Here is a 19,195-nt window from a genome sequence, read left to right as displayed (position 1 = left end):
GGTGGATTATATGAGCAGTGTTTTTTTTGTTTTTGTTTTTTTTTTTTACAAGTAAAATTAGTCATTTGTGTGGGCATGAATAAACAGCTGATAAATCTGCCAGACTGTTATCTACACAGAATATTTAACTTCTGATTTAATCTGTGAGAAAATGCAAAATGTGAATATTTTATTTCACTGACACTCATACTGTACTGTACATGTCGTCCTGACTCCAATTAGCTGATTAGCTACTCACATGACATGATGGAAGCTGAGAACATGCATCTCTCCATAACATCGCCCCTCAGGTCACTTCAAGTTCTTCCCTTTTTTTATTTGTTAAATATTTCCTCCATCTGACATGCTCAGTTAATGTAACATTAAGCATATGGGGTGCATTTTTAATTCTGTACATTCTTATTTGGCCTACAGGGTAACTCTGCTTTGAAGCCATCAGTTCATTTCTTCCAACAGTTGCACAGTTTCCCTCAGATCCTCCACAACTGCATCCACATCTTCTTTGGTCGTGCCTCTGCCCACGCTCAGCCTCAAAGCATTAGCTGCCACCTGTGTGGGGACTCCGCAGCTCAGAAGGATATGGGAAGGCCTGACGGACAGACACGCATCAGCGGATGAGGAGTTATAGTATGTAACTGTGATCAATATGGTGTCTGGTCCAAAACATAACAGGCAAAAAGAGTCCCTCTTTTTTTACCTGTTTCCACTGCCTGAGTGGCAGGCGGCGCCGACGCTGGCCAACAGCCTCCTACAACTGGACAATACCCTCCAGCCTAAATCAGGAGACAGAGCGAGATTAATCATTCAAAGCCTCTGTAGTTTACAAACAGCCTTGTGCAGGTCATGAACTGCCTCTGACAAACAGTGGTGTAGGGTTAGAGGACACTGCTTAGACTGGCAGGCCAGAGCACACGTAGGACAGAGACGGGTGACACCACCTTGTAATGTCGGGCCCAGGATGGACATGTTACAAGTGTTAGGGAGGATGTCCGAGCCAGGGTAATGGCTGTTGAAGTGGATCTTATCTTTGAAGATGGCCTAAGAGGAAAAATACAGTACCGATGGTCAGCTACTGAATGTATGAGCAGGAGATTAATATTTAAAGTCAGTGAACAAAAAGCCATTACAGCAACAGAGTAGCCATTTACAACCATCCCAATAATACTGTGACAGACCTACCTGCAGTCGTTCTTCCAAGTAAAGTTTGGTACTTCGCATATGACTCTCATAATCTGACAGATTAGAGGTCACCAGCTCTGCAGCCTAACACAGACACACAATAAATCAAATACTAAAAGAATAAAAACAGCACCAGTTTCATTTGTATGTCTTTAAACACTTTAAAATACTCTACAGTAAGCACTTTGTAACTCACTTTGGGTAAGTTCCACATATGGTAAATACATAAGGCATAGAAGAAATATGGTTTGTAGAATTTAATACGTTTAAAAAACAAACATAGTAACTGACACAAACTGTGTCACCAGAATATTTTTCTTCAGACTGTGACTAGTGCAGTGACTAAGTGACAAATAGAAGTTGCTGTTTAGACCTTACTGAGGTGGTGACTACAATGATAATATATCACAGTGCATTCAGCTCTAATACTTAGCTATATCTGGCGCCTTGGGGCGGAGCACGCTGCCAGTGCCCTCCCTGTCTTTATTATTTATTTACTCCTATTGATTTATTTACACCCACACATACACAAACCACAGGTAAAACCACATGGATACTGATTATACCCCTATGTTTGTTTGGAAATGACTTCCAGTTTGCTGTCTTGTTAATGTGCATGTTTTGTGTGACAAAAACAAACAAACAAAAACCATGTGCAACCAGTTAGACCCTCACCTAACTGGTTGCACATATTGTTTTTATTCTTTGCATTAACACTTTTCTGTCTCAATTCAACCACACTATGTGGTGTTGCAGTCTAATGATGACCACAGGCTACATCACAGTCTTATCTTCATGTGTTTTCATGTCATTTATTCTGTCCATCTCTTACTGTAGTCCTGCAATTCGGTAATGGAGAAGTTTCCGGTACCAATTTCATGTTAAGGCACTCTTTTTATATAGTTGTAACTAACAACTTTATTAAATCATTAGTCAACTACTAATGCATTATGGATCAGTTAGAAACCATGAGTATGAACTCATTTTGGGTTGCCAGGTTGTGAAATATCCCTGAGACTGATCAAACCATCCAGAAGAGCTTTGCAGAGGACCTTGACCAAAAATCATTTATTAAGTATTTATTAAACGATTACCAACAGTTATAACCACATGATTACACCAGTGAAAGGATGTCTTACAACCTGGGAACCCAATGTCTGCTCATATTAGCGGCACATAATTATCTAGAAGCATAATCAAATAATTCATCAACTATTAATAAGGATATAAGTTACAACCTATCAACCTCTGGTGCCTTGTTAGTAAGTGGTAACAAAATTCCATGTAGAGAAACAAGTCATTTTACTAGTTAATTCAACGTACAAGAAACCAAATGTCAGTAGTCTGTTCAGATATCACTTTCAACACTGTAACTAACAGCAAAACCACTTTGACAGTAACTCAAATAACTGAGAACCAAATATTATTCACAGTATACGTCACAAGAAATACACAAAAGACCTTAAAAAGCAGGCCTACTGTAGTAATAATCCCAGTAACACACATATATAGGGCAGGAAACAAACCTTTCCCAGACCAGCAATCATCGGTGTGTTTTCAGTGCTGTAATATTCAGAAAGGAAAAAAAATCAGATGCTAGTATGTATGTGCGCACCTCTGTTCTTGACTAGCATTTAATATATGTTTGATATTTTCTTGATTAATCCTACAAGTCAAACAATGTAGTTTGTTACCCAGGTCTGAAGTTTCGCTCCTGTCCTCCTCCAAACAGCATCGCATACAACGGTGTTCTCGTTCCAGGGCCATTCACATACAGAGCACCAATCCGAGGGGCATAAAACTAGAAAAGTAACGAAACCTGTCAGTAGTACTGTATGTTTTCCCATTTTCTTTCACGTGTCATTTCATTTTATACAACAGGTTCCTGACCTTGTGTCCCACTATGGTAAGGTAATCTATGCCCAGTTCACAGGCATCTACTCGGACTTTCCCCAAAGCCTGGGCAGCATCAGTGTGGAGCAGGATCCTGAGCCGCTCCCGCTGCTTGTTGAGAGAATTTATCCTCTGGCAGATCTCTTGGACTGGCTGACAACAGGAAGGTGTTTCAGCACACAGGGGGCATAGGACCCTACTGTACATACTGCTTTTTGTCTTTACCTTGAAAGCGGATTTAAAAATTCACATTTCATATAGAGTACAGTACAAGCATATATACTTTATATGCTAATGCATCCATCTGCTTCATCAGCACCAATTCCTCCGTTGAAAATGGACTGGTTGTTCTAGTGTAATATCAATTTAGATATTGAAAACATAGAATTTCTCTGTTATCAGCACTGTAAAAAGATGCACTCATAGAAAATGCCATCAGGTGTCCAAACCTGTATGTCCTCTTACCATGATGACTCCTGTCTCATTGTTGGCCAGCATTATAGAGATCAAACAAGTGTTGGGACGCACCACAGCAATGACATCCTCCACCTCCACACGGGCTGTCACCTTAGATACAGGCACAAATGTCACATCTGTGGCAAACACACAGTTAACCAAATGAGTGAAAAAAATGAAGTAGATGTAAGATACGCTTTTTAGGTGTTAGGTGTTGGGCAGTTCCCCCAATAATATGAAAATAGCAAAGGTTATTCCACTGTATAAATCTGGTGATAAGCACAACTTCACAAATTATAGACCGGTTGTCACAATTTTCAAAAATTCTGGAAAAACTCTTTAATAACAGATTAGATACATTTATTGACAAACATAAAATCCTCTCTGATTGCCAATATGGTTTTAGGTCGAACCGATCGACATCTTTGGCCATTACCGACCTGATGGAGGACATTACAAGTGCTATGGATGAGAAGAAATACACGGTGGGAATATTTGTTGACCTAAAAAAAGCATTTGACACAATCAATCATGAATTATTAATGGACAAGTTAGAAACGTCAATTTGTGAGGTTGGGTGAATACCAATCGTGTGAGCTGGATATTGTATGTGGAGTGCCTCAGGGTTGTGTTTTGGGACCTAAATTATTTATATTATACATTAATGATATATGCAAGGTTTCTGATTTAGTGAAAGTGGTTTTGTTTGCTGATGACACTACCATATGGGCATCGGGTGAAAACCTACAGCAACTCTCTGGACTGGTTTCACAGGAACTTGAGAAGATAAAGAAATGGTGTGATAGTAATATACTATCTCTGAATTTGGATAGAACTAAATTTATGGTATTTGGGAATCGCAGGTTAGACAATGAAATTCAGTTGAATATTGAGGGAGCTAAAATAGAACGAGTACATGAAATTAAATTTCTAGGTGTCATAGTTGATGACAAATTCTCCTGGAAATCGCATATTAGATATGTTCAGAATAAAATAGCAAAAAATATATTGATATTGGCAAGGGTTAGATATATTTTGGACGGGAAAGCACTACGTATTTTGTATTCTTCATTGATTTTACCATACTTAGAGTATGGCGTTGAAAACTGGGGAAATACATACAAAAGCTCACTTCAACCATTGTATATATTACAAAAAAGAGCGATAAGAATTGTGCATAAGATGGGGTATAGGGATCACACCAATGGAGCTTTCATACAGTCTAAATTGTTAAACTTTTTTGATTTAGTTGGATATAAGACTGCAGTGTTTATGTATAAAGCCAGGAGCAATTTATTACCTGGTGGAATTCAAAAACTATTTAATGAAAGGGAAGGGGGATACAATTTAAGGGGTCAGTTAAATTTAAAAATTCATGCTATACGTACAACCAAAAAAAGATTTTGTATTTCCATAAGTGGGGTAAAACTATGGAATAATTTAAGTGTGGACATAAAAAATAGTAATAGAATTGATGAGTTTAAACATAAATATAAAGGTATGTGTCAATCAAGATATATGCAAGAACAGGCTCAATGATTAATTAGATGGAACATTGTGGGTGTGGGGTATGAATGTTAGTCTGACTTCTTCCTACTCCATTCAAGCATGTACTAGGTATAAGCAAATTGATATTGGATTAGCATTTGTTGGATATGTGTAAAATTATGTCTTTCTTTACATGCTTGAAAGAATAAATAAATCAAATCAAATCAAAAGTCTGTTCATCTCATCCTACCTGCTGTGCCATCTCTCTGCAGCTGCTCTGCTGCTAGTTTGACTGAGTCATGCTCCACATTAGAAGTGATAATGTGAGGAAGGTCAGTGCATCCATTTTGGTGCCCTTCACCTTGCTCTGCCGCCCTGCGGGTTCTCCTGAAGTGCTCTACAGCAGTGTGGAGCACCAGGTTATTGGCCTGAAAGGAGATGAGTCAGCAATGAGCCACAGCTGCATGGATGATACTATTAATATTTGTCTATTACCATACAAACTGCACAGACCTTTCAAAATCTGAGAACTACAGAATGAGAACATAAACGTTGTTACCTCTGTTCCACCTGAGGTGAATATGATGTCCTCTGCTGCACCCCCAACCATTCTTGCCACATTCTCTCTGGACTGATTAATGATCGCCTTGGCCTTGGCACCTACAGTTGATAAGATGTTCAGTGGAAAAAGATTTTTTTGATAAAGGTTCCATAAAAACAGAAACAAAAAACTTTTACCCAGTACCCTGAGAAAGCAAATTAAGGAAAAGCAACATTAGCCCAGTTTGCATTTCCTACTCACATTAAAATAGTGATTTAATAACTTTTAAATTCAGGATAAAGTGTTCTTCACCTGCTATATAGCTGCTACTCGGGTTTCCCCAGGCATCCTTCAAGGCTTCAGTAATGGCCTGGATCACTTCTGGTTCCAGTGGAGTAGTAGCATTGTAGTCCATGTAGATCCTGTTACATAGAGTACATGAGGGGAAAACATTCATCTTGTTCCATGTACTGCATTAAGCCTACTGTACTTGTATATGATACAGCACAGTAACAAAAGATAATGAGCATTCAAAATGTTCATTCTAATTTTGCATTTATTTAGTTTGACATTTAATTTGATTCAGAGTGAAATAGTGGCTGACATGACATGACATGACCACCCCAAATCAAACCTACCTGTCTAGAGTCATTTCTGAAGAATGGTGAGAGGTCTGACCTGTGAAGCTGTGTCCCTTTACCGAGGTGATGGCATCACTTTGCTTTGCCATAGCCCTAAGAAGAAATGAGAAACTAGGATGTGTGTGCAGATGTGTTCCAGTAAATCTTCTAGCACCTTTTAAATTACTAAGTGTTTTATTTATCTGAACAACACTTCAACAGCTTTGATCGCAATGTCTTCTGAAAGCTGAACCTATCACTTTATTAGAGAAGTAACGTTATTATTCCCAGAATCGTGAGTGACTGCAGACCCAAAGGCAGTAACCGAAGCGACAACGTTGATGAGACAACTGCAATGTCTTCAAGTCAGATTATGGCTGTTAGTAAGCAGTATACAATGTCAGCGGGGCTTCTCAGAGAACCCAGAGGCTTATTAACTACACATTTAGTGTATATACGGTCTTCCCCGAAGTCCACTCTGTCAGCAGCATGCATGACTCGGAACGTTATTTACGTTAAATATCTGGTAGCTTCCGGATACCGACGTTATTTTACGTTCTTACGGTTACTTAAAATTTACACGGGAACATCAAAACAACCTGCCTCATCCCTGGCAATATTTGTCAGACCGAGTTTATATCTAGCTAGCAACGCTCAGTTAACGTTACTATAGCCTAAGTAACGTCTGCTAACTTTAGCTTAAGCTAGCTAGTGCTGCTAATAATTGTTAGCTATATGATATTTAACTAGATATTAATCTTTCAGGCTTTCGGAACAGTCACATTTGTTCCCCCTTCGTAGGAAAAGACAGGCTGAATTTCATGGCTTTGTGTCCAACCTTGTGAAGTGATGTAAAGGTGTCCTGAACAGATTTACGACGTAGCGTGCCAATCATTAGCTAGCTACAGTTTCGTGTGGCTGAAGAGCTACTCAACTGGGTTGCCAGGTAACACCCCAACACAATTTATAAAGTATGAGATCAATGTTACTATATGTGGTGTGTTTATTATATGAATTCGATTAATTTACAATTTAAGTGCATTTGATTTTACTTATATTCTAAATTTATAGACCGCTCAGGGTTATCTGAGGGTTTGTTTGTTGAGTTTTTGTTACCTTAAAACTATAGAAGTGTATTGTCAACACTTCCAAAACGCTGGCGTACGGACATGGCAACTCTGATTTCTGCTGCCATTGTAACAACTGTGACGTACAGGCAACTAAACTTTAGCGTGTGCCTACTTTTAGTTCTGTACAAAAGTCAAAGTTATGCTGTGTACCATCTGATGCATACATAAAACACTGGGATAAAACCTTAGTTGTGTATTTTACACAAAAACTAAGAAAGAGGAGTCTGTTACTTTGTCTTGCATAATCTCCATGTTTATTTAATATATGACAATGTGTTTAGTGTTCACAAACATTTGACGCTAAACTCCAACACTCAGAGACACTGAACAACATCCCATTTGATTTTCTAAATGGGTGCAACTTTATAATATCCTGTGCACAGCAATGATATTTATGTACAATGCAAAACAATTTGATAGTGCCAAAAAAGATTAGATGTGGAAGCACAAAAATGTACATGATATTCCTTCATAGAGGGGGATTAGAAAAAGTAGGATTTGTGAATGTGCCAGAGCATCGTGGTGAAGGTAGATACTGAAAGAAGAGTGACAGTAAGGTAACCTAAAGCATTACTCTGTACAAGATGCAATGCCTAACAGGGCCAGAATGATCCAATAACATCATCTCACACATCAGTGGACAGATTATTACAGGTGTGTCCCACTACCTCTATATGGTTCCCTGATAATAATCTACTTACAGTACAATTAAGAAAGAACCAGACTATAGCTTCAGGAGACAAGTCAATGCAACCCCTCCAGCAAAATATATTCAATGTACATTCAGTGTGATTTTTTTTTTTTTTTTGACTGCACCGACAAAACTTTGGTTGGCTCAAATGACACACATTAAAATGATTTAGGAAAACAAGATGAATAATCTCAGCATAGAGATCAGACTGGAGCAATCCTGGCCTCAGGTTTTAAGACTGGGATTTAAAACAAATGAGACAGAAATGGCTGCTTGCACAGTGTAATGTACAGTACAACAGGGTTTTCACATCTATGATGATGCCATAGCTGGATAAAACACAACTGCAGTGTCTGCTGAGAAAGTCTGTGATTGACTCAGGTCACGCATTTTTACTAAAAAAAAACAAACAAACAAAAGATATTAGACTTCTGACTGTTAACAACCCCTACTTACACATACAGTACTTACATATTGGGTTGTAAAATGTTTTGAATAAATCCACAGCATATATAACTCCCAAAGCTCAGGAAAAATGCTTATAGTAGTACTGTAAGGATTACATCGGCAACAAAGATAAAAAAACATACTGAGCTGCTGTTATGGTAAAGCCTTGCAGTCTTTTGTAAAGGTTTAATGCTTTGTGATACTGTCCTAGTATTTAAGTGAAGTCTCTTGACTGTCATGGAGCATGCTCTCTAGGCTGGCTGACCTAAGGCATGCTCATCAAGCATCAATCAAGCAGCATACTGCACTGTGTCTATAGTCTGTCGCTGTGTGAAAAGATTCTGTATCAATTTGGATGAAACACTATAGAAAATGCACAGTGGCAGTTTTGACATAAAATAAACTGAGTACAGTTTTACAGCTTCCACTTGGACACTGTCAACAGCATTGATGTGAAATTGTTATTCAAAACACAGATCAAGGTTTTTTTAATCTAGGGACATAAAGTACACTCTGTAGTATACAGCATCTGATTGGCGGATTAGAAACATAATGTTATCTTAACTAAAACCTGATGATAATGATTAAAAGCAGGAAAGGGTCGATATAATCTGCAGACACTAGCAGAACAGTATTATAGCAGCATGTAGAATGTAGCATCAAAGCAAGTGGTGCAGAGACATACTGTGCAGTATGACTAAAAAGAGAGGCACTACATTTAATCAATATACATATCATTCAGAACGCCATTTCTCATTCTGTCCTGTGAGGAACAGCTCAATGCGTAGCTTTGTGCAGTTGAGAATGGACAGATCACCCTAATGCTCTTTACTGACAGTACAGTGATCATGTCAGATGCATGTTAGTTGGGTCAGGTGCGACTATCCTGCAGGGGATAGTAGCATACTGTTCATGTATTTTCAGCACAAAGAAACCAGCCAGTCACAGATTTATTACATTGTTTCATTAGCATTAACTGCATGGGGACAAGGTTGTACTATTCAAACATTTAGGGAACTCATATTAAAAAAGTGCAGTGTGCAGAAATTGCACCGTACTACTACTTTAGAAATATAAATGTCTTTGTAAATAAATACGTGCAGAAATAAATAATACAGCTGTTAAATATCTGAATATATCACATTTTAAACCAAACAAAATTCAGGTAGATAATGAGATTAAACTAGGACAATAAATGGGATGATATTTGACTCTTGAACATGTGAATGTAGATGCCCTCAATGCTCCAACAGGTAGCTAAAATTACATGGATTTATCAAAATGCCAGAAAAAACATGAAGTTTATGATCATATGCCATTCCCCCGCCAAGCTGCTTGTGCTAAAGTTTCTAAGAAGTTTTAGGAATAGGAGGCAAATTAGTCAATGTCAGGATTCAGAAAGAACAGAGATGGAGTTACCCTTGACTGTCATTTTTTTCTTTTAGCAACTATTTTCTTGCTGTGCGTTGTTTGCAAATCAGTTCAGACGCAGTACATATAGCTGTAGAGAAGAATCTGCATGTTTGTCTATTTACTGATGCAAATGTAGCAATGTAATCCTCACTGACTTGGCAGTCTTAGCTAAAGATAAATGTCACTGCATTTTAATAGGAAATAAATGTATAAGGCTTTATGTGTCCGACAACAACTACAGTACATTACCATACGTATATAGTCTGAGATAAGAATCTGTTGCTACTTCCTCCTTTTTCTTCATTCGTCCAGCTATGTATAAACTCCAGTACAGTACAGTGACAACTTTTTGAAAAGGTTCTTCAGCCTACGAGACTCACACTGCAGCAAAAGCCTAACATGAAATGGGTGAATTGGACACTAGTGATAAACTGAAAATGTATAGGGGAAAGATGGTTGTTGGTGACAGAGGTGGTGGGGCAGGGCTCAGCACAGGGGGAGGGATAAGGACAAGGATCTATATACAGTTTAGTCTTTGCGATCATCCTTCTCTCATGAGATTTCCTCAGAGTCTTGTTTCACATCCTCAGTGGTCCTGCTCGTCTTCTCGACAGCTTTGACCTGAGAGGCAGAAGAAAAAAATATGTAAAGATATGTTTCCAGCTCCAAATTTTTACTTTTGCCTATCAAAGTCATTTTTACCTGATTGTTCCAGCAAGGAGAGGATTAAATGCATACAGCCAGTCATGCATCTCTTTGTCATTAGTGGCTTGAAGCAATATTCCACGATGTTCTGTACACACAGCAAATGTGTTTGGGGTCTGTTGAAACAAAAAAATGCCGATTAGAGCACATATTTTCACTACTAAGAGAGCAAGAAGAGGACGTTTCAGGGAGTTTGGTAAATCACCTACCTTCAGCATTGCCTGCTGGTCTTCACTGTACTCCACCTGGGCTGAGGAGAGATTGAGAATAGCTCGCTCCACAGCGTCTCTTTCTGTGTTGTAGATATAGACGTATGGCCGCCGCACAACGACATAGCGCTTCACCCACCCGTTGGTGTGTGGCTCCAAGAAATGTATATAACCCTTCTTTGACACAATGGGGCTGAAAAGCAGATTTCAAACATTACCATCCATGAAATCAGGAAGTTGTTTCCACAGCTCAAAGTGACGACGGTTTTGGAGGTACTGTAGTGGACTCACCTGACTCTAATCTCTTGGATATCAGGGACATATTTATGGGTTCGAGGTTTTGTTGTGTGTCAGGGCTGGGGCTGACAGCACAAGAGCGAGGTGTAGGTGGTCTGTACAAAAAGAATTGGCTTTTGAGCCCTAGTAATTACACAGCTGCCTATGCCTCATGGAACCAAAGTACTTGGCAATAAATGAGCAACATTGCCACCCCCAGTGCCTCATGTTTAACTACCAAACATACCAAAAGGAATACAGTCTGCAAAATAGAAACATTGGCTAATACATACTGCCGCATACACACACAGCAAAGGCTACAGTACCATGGTTACCAGTGAAAGCAATTCATACAAAACAATACCACAAGTATGTCTTAGGACTGACCTGAGTTCAGCATTGTCATAGAAACCCTCAATTAGTGAAGGGCATGTTGAGGAGGGTGCGATTGTGTTGAGAGCAGAGATCGAAGTGGAGTCTCTTAGTGTTGTGACAGACATCTCTGAGATCTGTAACACAAACACACAGTTGTATGCTGGATCAACTGTAAGGAAACAATCACCACACACTAATCAGATTTTCTTCATTTATAAGTTTAAATAGGAGTCTTCTAAGTGCTACCTTGCTTTCACTTGCGCTGACACACACATGGCTGTATTCTCTGTTAAAGGAGTGAGTGAGCAGCCGCAAACACTGTGGAAAAAGGGCAGAGAACCTAAAATGTCTGTTGATGTAAGCACTCTGACTATATTTCCATGCATACATGTTCATATACACTTCCACCTGTCATGAAGGAGATCACAAAACAGGGCAAATTCTGGCAACAATATGACTGTAAAAGTCAAACCTGAAGATGCATATTCACAAAGTAAGAACTGTGAGTGTGGACAGTTGTCTGTCTCTGTGTCCTCTACCATATAAGTGGTGTGGCTCAGGGATGGACGGGCAAAGTAACTGTGGCTGACCTTGGTAGCAAGCTCCCTCTGCCTCTCAGTAGTGATTTCAGTGCTGGAGCTGGCCTCCTGGTCCACCTCAGGGGGCTGAGGAGACTCACTCAGCTCCTCTGTGACACAGGACTGCAGGAACTCCTCACCCATGAGTAGGGTGGACTCCAGTTTCTCCCTCAACAAGAGATAATGCTTGGTCTTCTCTACCTGAAGGAGGAGGGGGGGGGGACGTCACAGTCACTGATAACAGACTATGTCTATTGCTTAAACTTAGAGAAAGTTGTGTGCAAGCAACATTTGGTAGTGTCAAACTGTTTAACTGAGAAATTCATTGTTATTGCTCTGCTGGTAGCACAGAGTTTTATGGACTGTATTTGTTAAACTGGGGAACTTTCTAATTCAGCTCCTTGACATAATTATGTAAACTCAGTGCCTTCCATGTCTCAGAGTTTTCTGCAGTTACATAACAACAATAACTGTTTTGACAACAAGTAACACCTTCCAAGTTTTACATCAGCACCTATGTTCCCTGGCTTCTCACGGAGAGTTGAGGTAACACTGCATTGTTACTAGGTCATCTTAGAAAATGTTCTAAAATTAACTTTTTTAACTTCAAAAAACATGATCTTTTCCTTAAAGCAAGGACTTTCATAACAGTATGCTTAGATTAATTTATGGTGAAGGCAGGTAAACGCAGCACAGACACAGGTACGGACATTTTGCTACAAAGCCCTACTGTGAACACACCATATCTGTGTAAAACAGTGCATTTCATAGGTACAGTAAATTACATCTAAATCAGGGGCTGAATCCAATTTAGCAATGTGGGAAAAAGATCAAGTCCCCATTCAAGTTATAGATGAGTTAGAGGCACACATTTCTGTACTTGCACATTCAGCAAATGAGGGCCAATATCATGTCTTCTGGTGTTAATAAAGTAACTTATGCTTTAAAAGACAGGTAACATATGCCCCTCACATCTTGAAGGAGGCTGAGTTTCTCCAGTTCCCATTGGTGGTCCAGAATGAGGCTGTCACTGCGGGGCCTCCACCCAGCCAGGTTCTCTTCCCCACGGACGTAGGCCACTGAGGTGTCCAGCACCCGCCTGCGTCTCCTCTGCATACCTGTGGAGGAACAGGTGCAGGATTAGAGATGCTGCAGAAGTATAAGATTAATAAGCAATGGTAACTTTGTCTTGACCCCCACCTGGGCTTCCAGCATCTGCCAGGTTACATAAGCTGACTTCATAAACTCCGGTTACACGGTTTCTAAAAAAAAAAAAAAAGAATAAAAAGCATTTTTAGAAGAGAATGCAAGATGCTACATGGTGTTTTTCATCATTCAAATTGTCAAACTCACCCATCTGCTGCTCTCAGGCTTCCAGTACCAAAAAGGTTGCGAATAGAGCGGGAGGCTGAGAGCTTTGTGTCCCGAGAGTAAAACACCATGCAGATATCTTTGGTTATGACTGCAGGCTGGGTGCAGTTTTCCATCTGCAATTGATAGAGAGTGGAGGATTTTCGGACATTGTTCATATAGTAATTTGCGCATCACCACTGATACTGTATGAGTTACAGTATTTCTGTCTCTCATGAATGCACTATACTGTACCTCCAGATAGGCTGAGAGGGTCATGTAGATTTTTTCCCCATGTGGAGTGACTCGATTTAGAAGCAAAGAATTGTGCATGGAGCTATCCCAAGCGGCCTCAAACCGGTAGAAGGTCCTGAGGTGATTTGTTGGATAAGAAGGCAAGAAAATCAACTTAGCAGTCAAAATGTAAGCAACACATCAGCAGTCACAGCTAAACTCATACTAAAGTCTGTCAATCTTACAATACAGATGTCAACAGAAAAATCAGGAGAAATCAAAACAACTTCATAATCAAAAAATACTTAACAATGTGCATTAAGTTTGATTTGATACACTGAGAATAATCTGTCTGATTTGTTAAAAACAGTTATAGTCAATTTACTGTTGGCATTGTACAGTATTTAAACATTTTAGTGAGTATTCCACAAAAGCTCAGTGCAAAAAAGTGCTAATGAAATCTGTTTGCATGCAGCAGGCTCACTGAGTTGATGTTCTGCCTTGTACAAAACACCAAAAAAAAAGAGAAGTGAGATGACTATTAGCACAGAAAAAAGAGAAGGGCGGATGACAGACAGCCAGATGAATGAGGGACAGGGTAGTGAAATACCTATGGTCAACTCCCAAGGAAATGCTGTGAGAAAGAAGAAATCAGCAAAAGAATAGAAAGTGAGAATCAGGAAGTAAAATGTGGATGTGCGCTTGTGTAGCTGGGATGGTGTTTGTCTTATTTCACACTGTTATCTCATTGTGTAAACACTGCTATGGATGGAACAGCTCACCCATTAACAGACAAGTTGAGAAATCCCGTGTACGGTTCTGATCAAGCTGATGCAATCTCTCTTTCTGCTTTACCATTGCAACGGTCAAATAACAGCACACAACCACTCCTCCAGCAAGACAATACTGCTTTCTGTTACGCCTCTGATTTACTCCATACGTTAATGTACACAATTTTTTTCCATTTCCCAATTCATAATCACACACTGAAACCAGTTTTTCTTTTGGCCCGCAGCCCGGCACAGCCTTAAATCTAAAAAAGATAATCCAAGCAAGAACTGTAAAAGGAAACTAATGTTTCTGTAAGTCATAAAAATGCCTGAATCGACTCTTCATGAGGTTCAGATGTTGGGCCCAACTGGCCTTGGACTGAGGTGACCTTGTGGGAAAGTGAACAATATGACACCCAGAAGAAAGCAAACAACCTGTATGAAAGAGAACTGACTGCTCCTCTGTGAGTTATGGGGTGTCAGTGCAGAAATGGTCTGTTTTTAAAGCAATCAGCAAGAGCATTAACACGCGCACTCGTACACATCATACATGCATACACACACTGCGTTCCCAGTAGAAGAAAACTGTTTACTTACGCGCCAATAAGGAGTTTCCTCTTTGCACTATACATCATGTGCTTTTCTACATTTCACTACCACCTAAAGCCAGGACTGAAGTCATGCTGCTGGCATAACATGTCAGCAGCCGGTTGTTTCTGAGTTTCAGTGAGGTACACACAGGATTTAAAAATATTCACAACACTGCAGCAATTTTGGGCAAAGTGCTACTGGTGAGGTAATCACATGATTACATTTTAATAGCTGCATTTGGATATTGTGCCAGAGTGGGTACTGTAAATTATGAAATATATACTTGTACTTGAGTAATAGTGGATGACTGGCGTTCCCCTTAATACTCTAGCTATGGTGAGAGGCACGCTAACAAAAACATATCCATGGATTCAAAATACTGTTTCACTGTAAAGATCAGCAATGTAAAAATAATGAACAGAGTGGAGAGAGGCAAGTGGGAAAAATACCATTTTTAAGCATTTTATGAGTGTTCTTCCTAAGAACGCATCTCTCCTTCCATCCGGTGTTGTTTCAACCCTGATGTAATAATGGGTCACTACCACTCTAATGGCTGTAGTACTGATACTGAAATCTTTAAGTTTCATCATTGTTGATCATACATCACGTACTCCAGGATGTGACTGTGATGCCTTTTAAACTGAATCTCCAAATAAATTAGCATCTGTAAATCAGGAGAAGGTCACAGAAAAGAAAATCTTTTTAGCTGTGGGTAACACAGTTAAAATGCCCTGTTTCTGTCCAAAGGAGGAACGTGAGAGCGACCAAATATTGACTGTACGCTTTTTGAAACTGGCCTTTTGAGACTGTTTTTACAGCAAATGCTGAAGTGGAAACAGAGTGTGATACTGGCCCCGCGACACTTCCAGCAGAGATGCAGCCAAGGACAGTCCACGTGAAGCAAAGCGAGCCATGCAGAGCCTGTCTAGCATAAACCGCAGCCTGATAACAACTAAAAACACATCCAGCGCAGCAAGAGACCCAGGGGCATGCAGAACCACTTTGCTCACTTGTCATGAGAGGGAGAAAAAAAAGAGGCACAGATGAAATGCAGTAATGGCAGAGAAAGAAACAAAATCACTTGAGGCTGACTAGAAATGACAGGGTGCAGAGGATGTTAGAAAAGATGAGGAGTTTGTTTAACTTAAGAGCATGAGAAGAGAGGCAAAATAATATACCTAGGCATGTCCGAATCAAGAAACTGTCTGCAAAAGCAAAAAACAACATTCCATTAGTGGACTGGAGGGAGAAAAATGTTAGCATCCATTAATACCTTGATGTTAGTATTAGCTAGACTGAGCAGGGACCACGCTGGATCGCAGTCTGACCTGGTGCTGAACCCTTAAACGCAATTCTTAACAGCACAATTTTTTGTGTTGTATTCAGGGCTGATAACCCCTTGGGTGCAGCACCACGGTCAAAGCAGGGCTGGTTGAGCAGGACCACTGGCCAGAGCTGCTTGGAGCATTTGGTTGCTTTAGTGTGAAACTCATGTTGCTGTTACTGTTAGGCTTTTGGAAGATTGGTTGGGAAGGCAAAAGGATTAAGCACAGAGCCTATAACAGAGGGTCACATAAATCATAAACAGCAAAAGAATAAAATTAATTAAATGGCTTGCAGTTTACATATTTAACTTGGGTAATATCATAATCATGGCCAAAGGACATTAACAGAAAATCTACACAGATATTTGTCCTTATACCACACCCTAAATATACATAAACATAATGTATGATACATGGTAGTACTCAAGAGTTACTGTGCCAACATTACTGTTAAATGTAAGTCGTTTTAGATCTTACAAAGCAAACCAATTAAGAGCTAATGGTCGCTGATGCCAGTAACTACCATATTTCTTGAATAAATTTGTTTTCATCTGGAGGCCAGAAGTTATAAAGATACCTACTGCCCTCTACTGGCTGGCTGCAGGGAAACATTACACACCTCAGCACAATATACTGTACATCTAAGTGCTTGGTACCAAAGCTTATTTTGTTTGTTTAAAAAAACAAACCTCAGGTACATAATTTCTACTAGCCTTTTTTGCTATGGTGAATTTTATGATGTTAGTAAACCACTACTTACATTTCAGTATGACATTAGCTTGGTCTCATAGGTTGTAGTTTATAGTACTTTTGAATCATTCAGTTGCACCTCCATCACTCCAGCACCTGAAGTCTTCATACAACACACCTAGAAACACTATTTTAAGGGCTCCAAATTTAACATTATATGGGTCAGTGCATGATTAGCAGAGACTTCGTTTATTGTTATTCACACTCAGTGATTTTGAAAAATCAGGAGTTGATCAACACTGGAGTGAAGATAAACTGCTGTATGTCCAATACACGACATCATACTGAGTCCAAATATGATCATTTACACTAGTTCTTAAGTGAGACAGTAAAATGAGTCTATAAGCAGGTCAGTGTTTGGTTAGTAGATCTAATCATGGTTGAGAAATGAGGTTAGAGGTGAAATGATTAACAAAATGAGATGAAACATAGGTGTAATGACAATCAACCAATGAGAGCACAGATTAACACCAAGGAGGGTCGCACAGCCAGCATGGGCTAGTGAATTCTTAGCCACTAATGTGGCAGATTTACTGCAGGGTTAAAAAATAAATCAAGGCAAATTAGTGTCTTATTGCACATGGTCACTCTGGATTAGTTTTACTGCAGGTATGGCCTCTTGCAGTTAGAGAGAGAAGGCTACAGTAGATTCATGCACACATAGTTAAGGGGATAACAGCACAATAGAACTTGCCGAGAACTGCTATGACATTCAAGTTCCGCCTGCTATGCTTGTTTCTGACAAGTACAGCCACTTCACTATGCCAAGCACGTGCTCATGTGTCAGGTTCCAGTGCAGGAGTTGTCACAGCAGTAATAAAGCAAGGTCCCTCACATAAGACTGTTGTTAACATAAAAATCAAAACTATACAATGGTTCCAAATTCAGCCAAGCTGAATGAACATATCTGTGGCCAGATGTTTCTGGTTTTTAATTCACCAAGCTAGATACACTGGCCCAGTGTTGTTCTGGCAGCTGCAAAGTAATGTGCTTCCATCACGTGGTTCACCAGTACATACCGGTCATCTTGCATGGGCCCGACATACCCGGCAGCCAAGATGTTGAGAGAGAGAATATTGGGGTCAATGATGGTCTCATCAGCTTCAGGGGTGCTGCGAAGGCGTCCTGAGAAAGGACAGGTGCCTCAGTGACGGCTCATACAGAATATGATGAAACGTTTACTTTTTTACAGAGAAAGCCTGGAAACCAAACCTACCCACGACAAGCTCACGGACTTCTTTCCATTCAATGTCACCTCCTGATTCATGTACAATAGTAACAGCGATTCTCCTCTGGAGGCCCTGTAGAGATGAAGAAGAAAGGAAAAGGGGTATGGTTGATGGTCATGATGTAAAATATTCCAAATATCATTGTTCACAGTGCGATTGACATACCTGGTGCAGTAGGAATGTGCCATGGCAAGGCATTCCTCCTCTGTGGTCAACCACTGCAGGGATGTAGCTGGAAACGCAAATGAAAATGAGCCTCACTTGATATATAGCACAGGTGAGAATTCTGTGGTCAAGTGTTTCCAATAAAACATTTAATTTCACAGAAGGCTCTGCCAAATTATCCCAAAAATCTGCTGCATGAAAATGAACTTCTGCACTAGATGCTTTGCATGGAGTCACACTGGACACTCACTCTCCATTGGCCTCCAGCTCACAGATCTCAAAGAACACCATGAGATCGTATTTACATTGGCAGGGTCCAGCCTGCGGGCGGGTCATGGCTGTCAGCTTGGTGGCAGGTACTATGTTGAAAAAGGAGATAGAGAAGGTTATAAAAAGGATTTGAGTTTGAGAACAGCTCCAACTCCAACAGAGGAAAGAGCAAGGGGAGAAAAGAGGAATCAGTGATGCAGGGACAGAGAGGAATCACTTAGTCCTGAAGGACCTCCTTTCTATCAGCAGATGTAGAAGCAACATCTGCAGTCCTCTTAAAGAAGAATACCACTAAATGTTTTAAGAACAAATCTTTGTTTCCTTATGCTGTTTGTGAGCTCACTTATGTATCTGGAAAACTTTACTAGCTTTAGCTCTGTGGGTTCTCACTACACCAAACCATCCTGTGCATGAACAAAAGCATGTGCCCAAACTCCTTAAACAGTATTCTTCTTTAAAAGTATCTATGCTTTTTATTTTTTGTCAATATCATCATTATTTTGTACAAAC

At 39.8% G+C, this 19,195-nt stretch overlaps 2 protein-coding genes across 15 annotated transcripts in view; both read right to left on the bottom strand.

Annotated features, from left to right (window-relative positions):
• Nucleotides 1–179: 179 nt before the first annotated feature.
• scly (selenocysteine lyase) lies at nucleotides 180–7,123 on the bottom strand. Its single transcript, XM_020609922.1, has 13 exons — nucleotides 7,016–7,123; nucleotides 6,196–6,291; nucleotides 5,870–5,979; nucleotides 5,576–5,676; nucleotides 5,267–5,444; nucleotides 3,538–3,665; nucleotides 3,070–3,225; nucleotides 2,874–2,980; nucleotides 2,706–2,742; nucleotides 1,180–1,263; nucleotides 939–1,038; nucleotides 698–773; nucleotides 180–589 (listed from the first exon to the last, which is right to left on the bottom strand). Exons 2-13 carry the CDS (start codon nucleotides 6,285–6,287, stop codon nucleotides 436–438), a joined length of 1,323 nt encoding a protein of 440 aa, XP_020465578.1. The 5' UTR covers nucleotides 6,288–6,291; nucleotides 7,016–7,123; the 3' UTR covers nucleotides 180–435.
• A 3,679-nt stretch (nucleotides 7,124–10,802) lies between these two features.
• kif1aa (kinesin family member 1Aa) overlaps nucleotides 10,803–19,195 on the bottom strand; it is a 37,732-nt gene continuing 29,339 nt past the window's right edge. For 8 of the 14 annotated variants that reach the window (XM_020609902.1, XM_020609903.1, XM_020609911.1 and 5 more), the window contains 15 exons: nucleotides 18,666–18,774; nucleotides 18,416–18,482; nucleotides 18,238–18,322; nucleotides 18,041–18,146; nucleotides 16,125–16,151; nucleotides 14,196–14,219; nucleotides 13,607–13,721; nucleotides 13,355–13,488; nucleotides 13,202–13,263; nucleotides 12,974–13,119; nucleotides 12,014–12,202; nucleotides 11,670–11,741; nucleotides 11,436–11,557; nucleotides 11,064–11,164; nucleotides 10,803–10,965 (listed from right to left, as the gene is read on the bottom strand). In XM_020609902.1, the coding sequence (XP_020465558.1) occupies nucleotides 10,904–10,965; nucleotides 11,064–11,164; nucleotides 11,436–11,557; nucleotides 11,670–11,741; nucleotides 12,014–12,202; nucleotides 12,974–13,119; nucleotides 13,202–13,263; nucleotides 13,355–13,488; nucleotides 13,607–13,721; nucleotides 14,196–14,219; nucleotides 16,125–16,151; nucleotides 18,041–18,146; nucleotides 18,238–18,322; nucleotides 18,416–18,482; nucleotides 18,666–18,774 (1,421 nt within the window). In that variant the 3' untranslated portion in view covers nucleotides 10,803–10,903. The remainder of the gene's footprint in view (nucleotides 10,966–11,063; nucleotides 11,165–11,435; nucleotides 11,558–11,669; nucleotides 11,742–12,013; nucleotides 12,203–12,973; nucleotides 13,120–13,201; nucleotides 13,264–13,354; nucleotides 13,489–13,606; nucleotides 13,722–14,195; nucleotides 14,220–16,124; nucleotides 16,152–18,040; nucleotides 18,147–18,237; nucleotides 18,323–18,415; nucleotides 18,483–18,665; nucleotides 18,775–19,195) is intronic. The other 6 variants (XM_020609907.1, XM_020609912.1, XM_020609916.1 and 3 more) reach the window with 3 other exon arrangements.

The sequence above is a fragment of the Monopterus albus genome, unplaced genomic scaffold (assembly GCF_001952655.1).
Source record: "Monopterus albus unplaced genomic scaffold, M_albus_1.0 scaffold103.1, whole genome shotgun sequence".
Lineage (NCBI taxonomy): Eukaryota > Metazoa > Chordata > Actinopteri > Synbranchiformes > Synbranchidae > Monopterus > Monopterus albus.
Note: the sequence above shows the minus strand (reverse complement) of the source record. Positions and strands in the feature narration are given on the sequence as shown.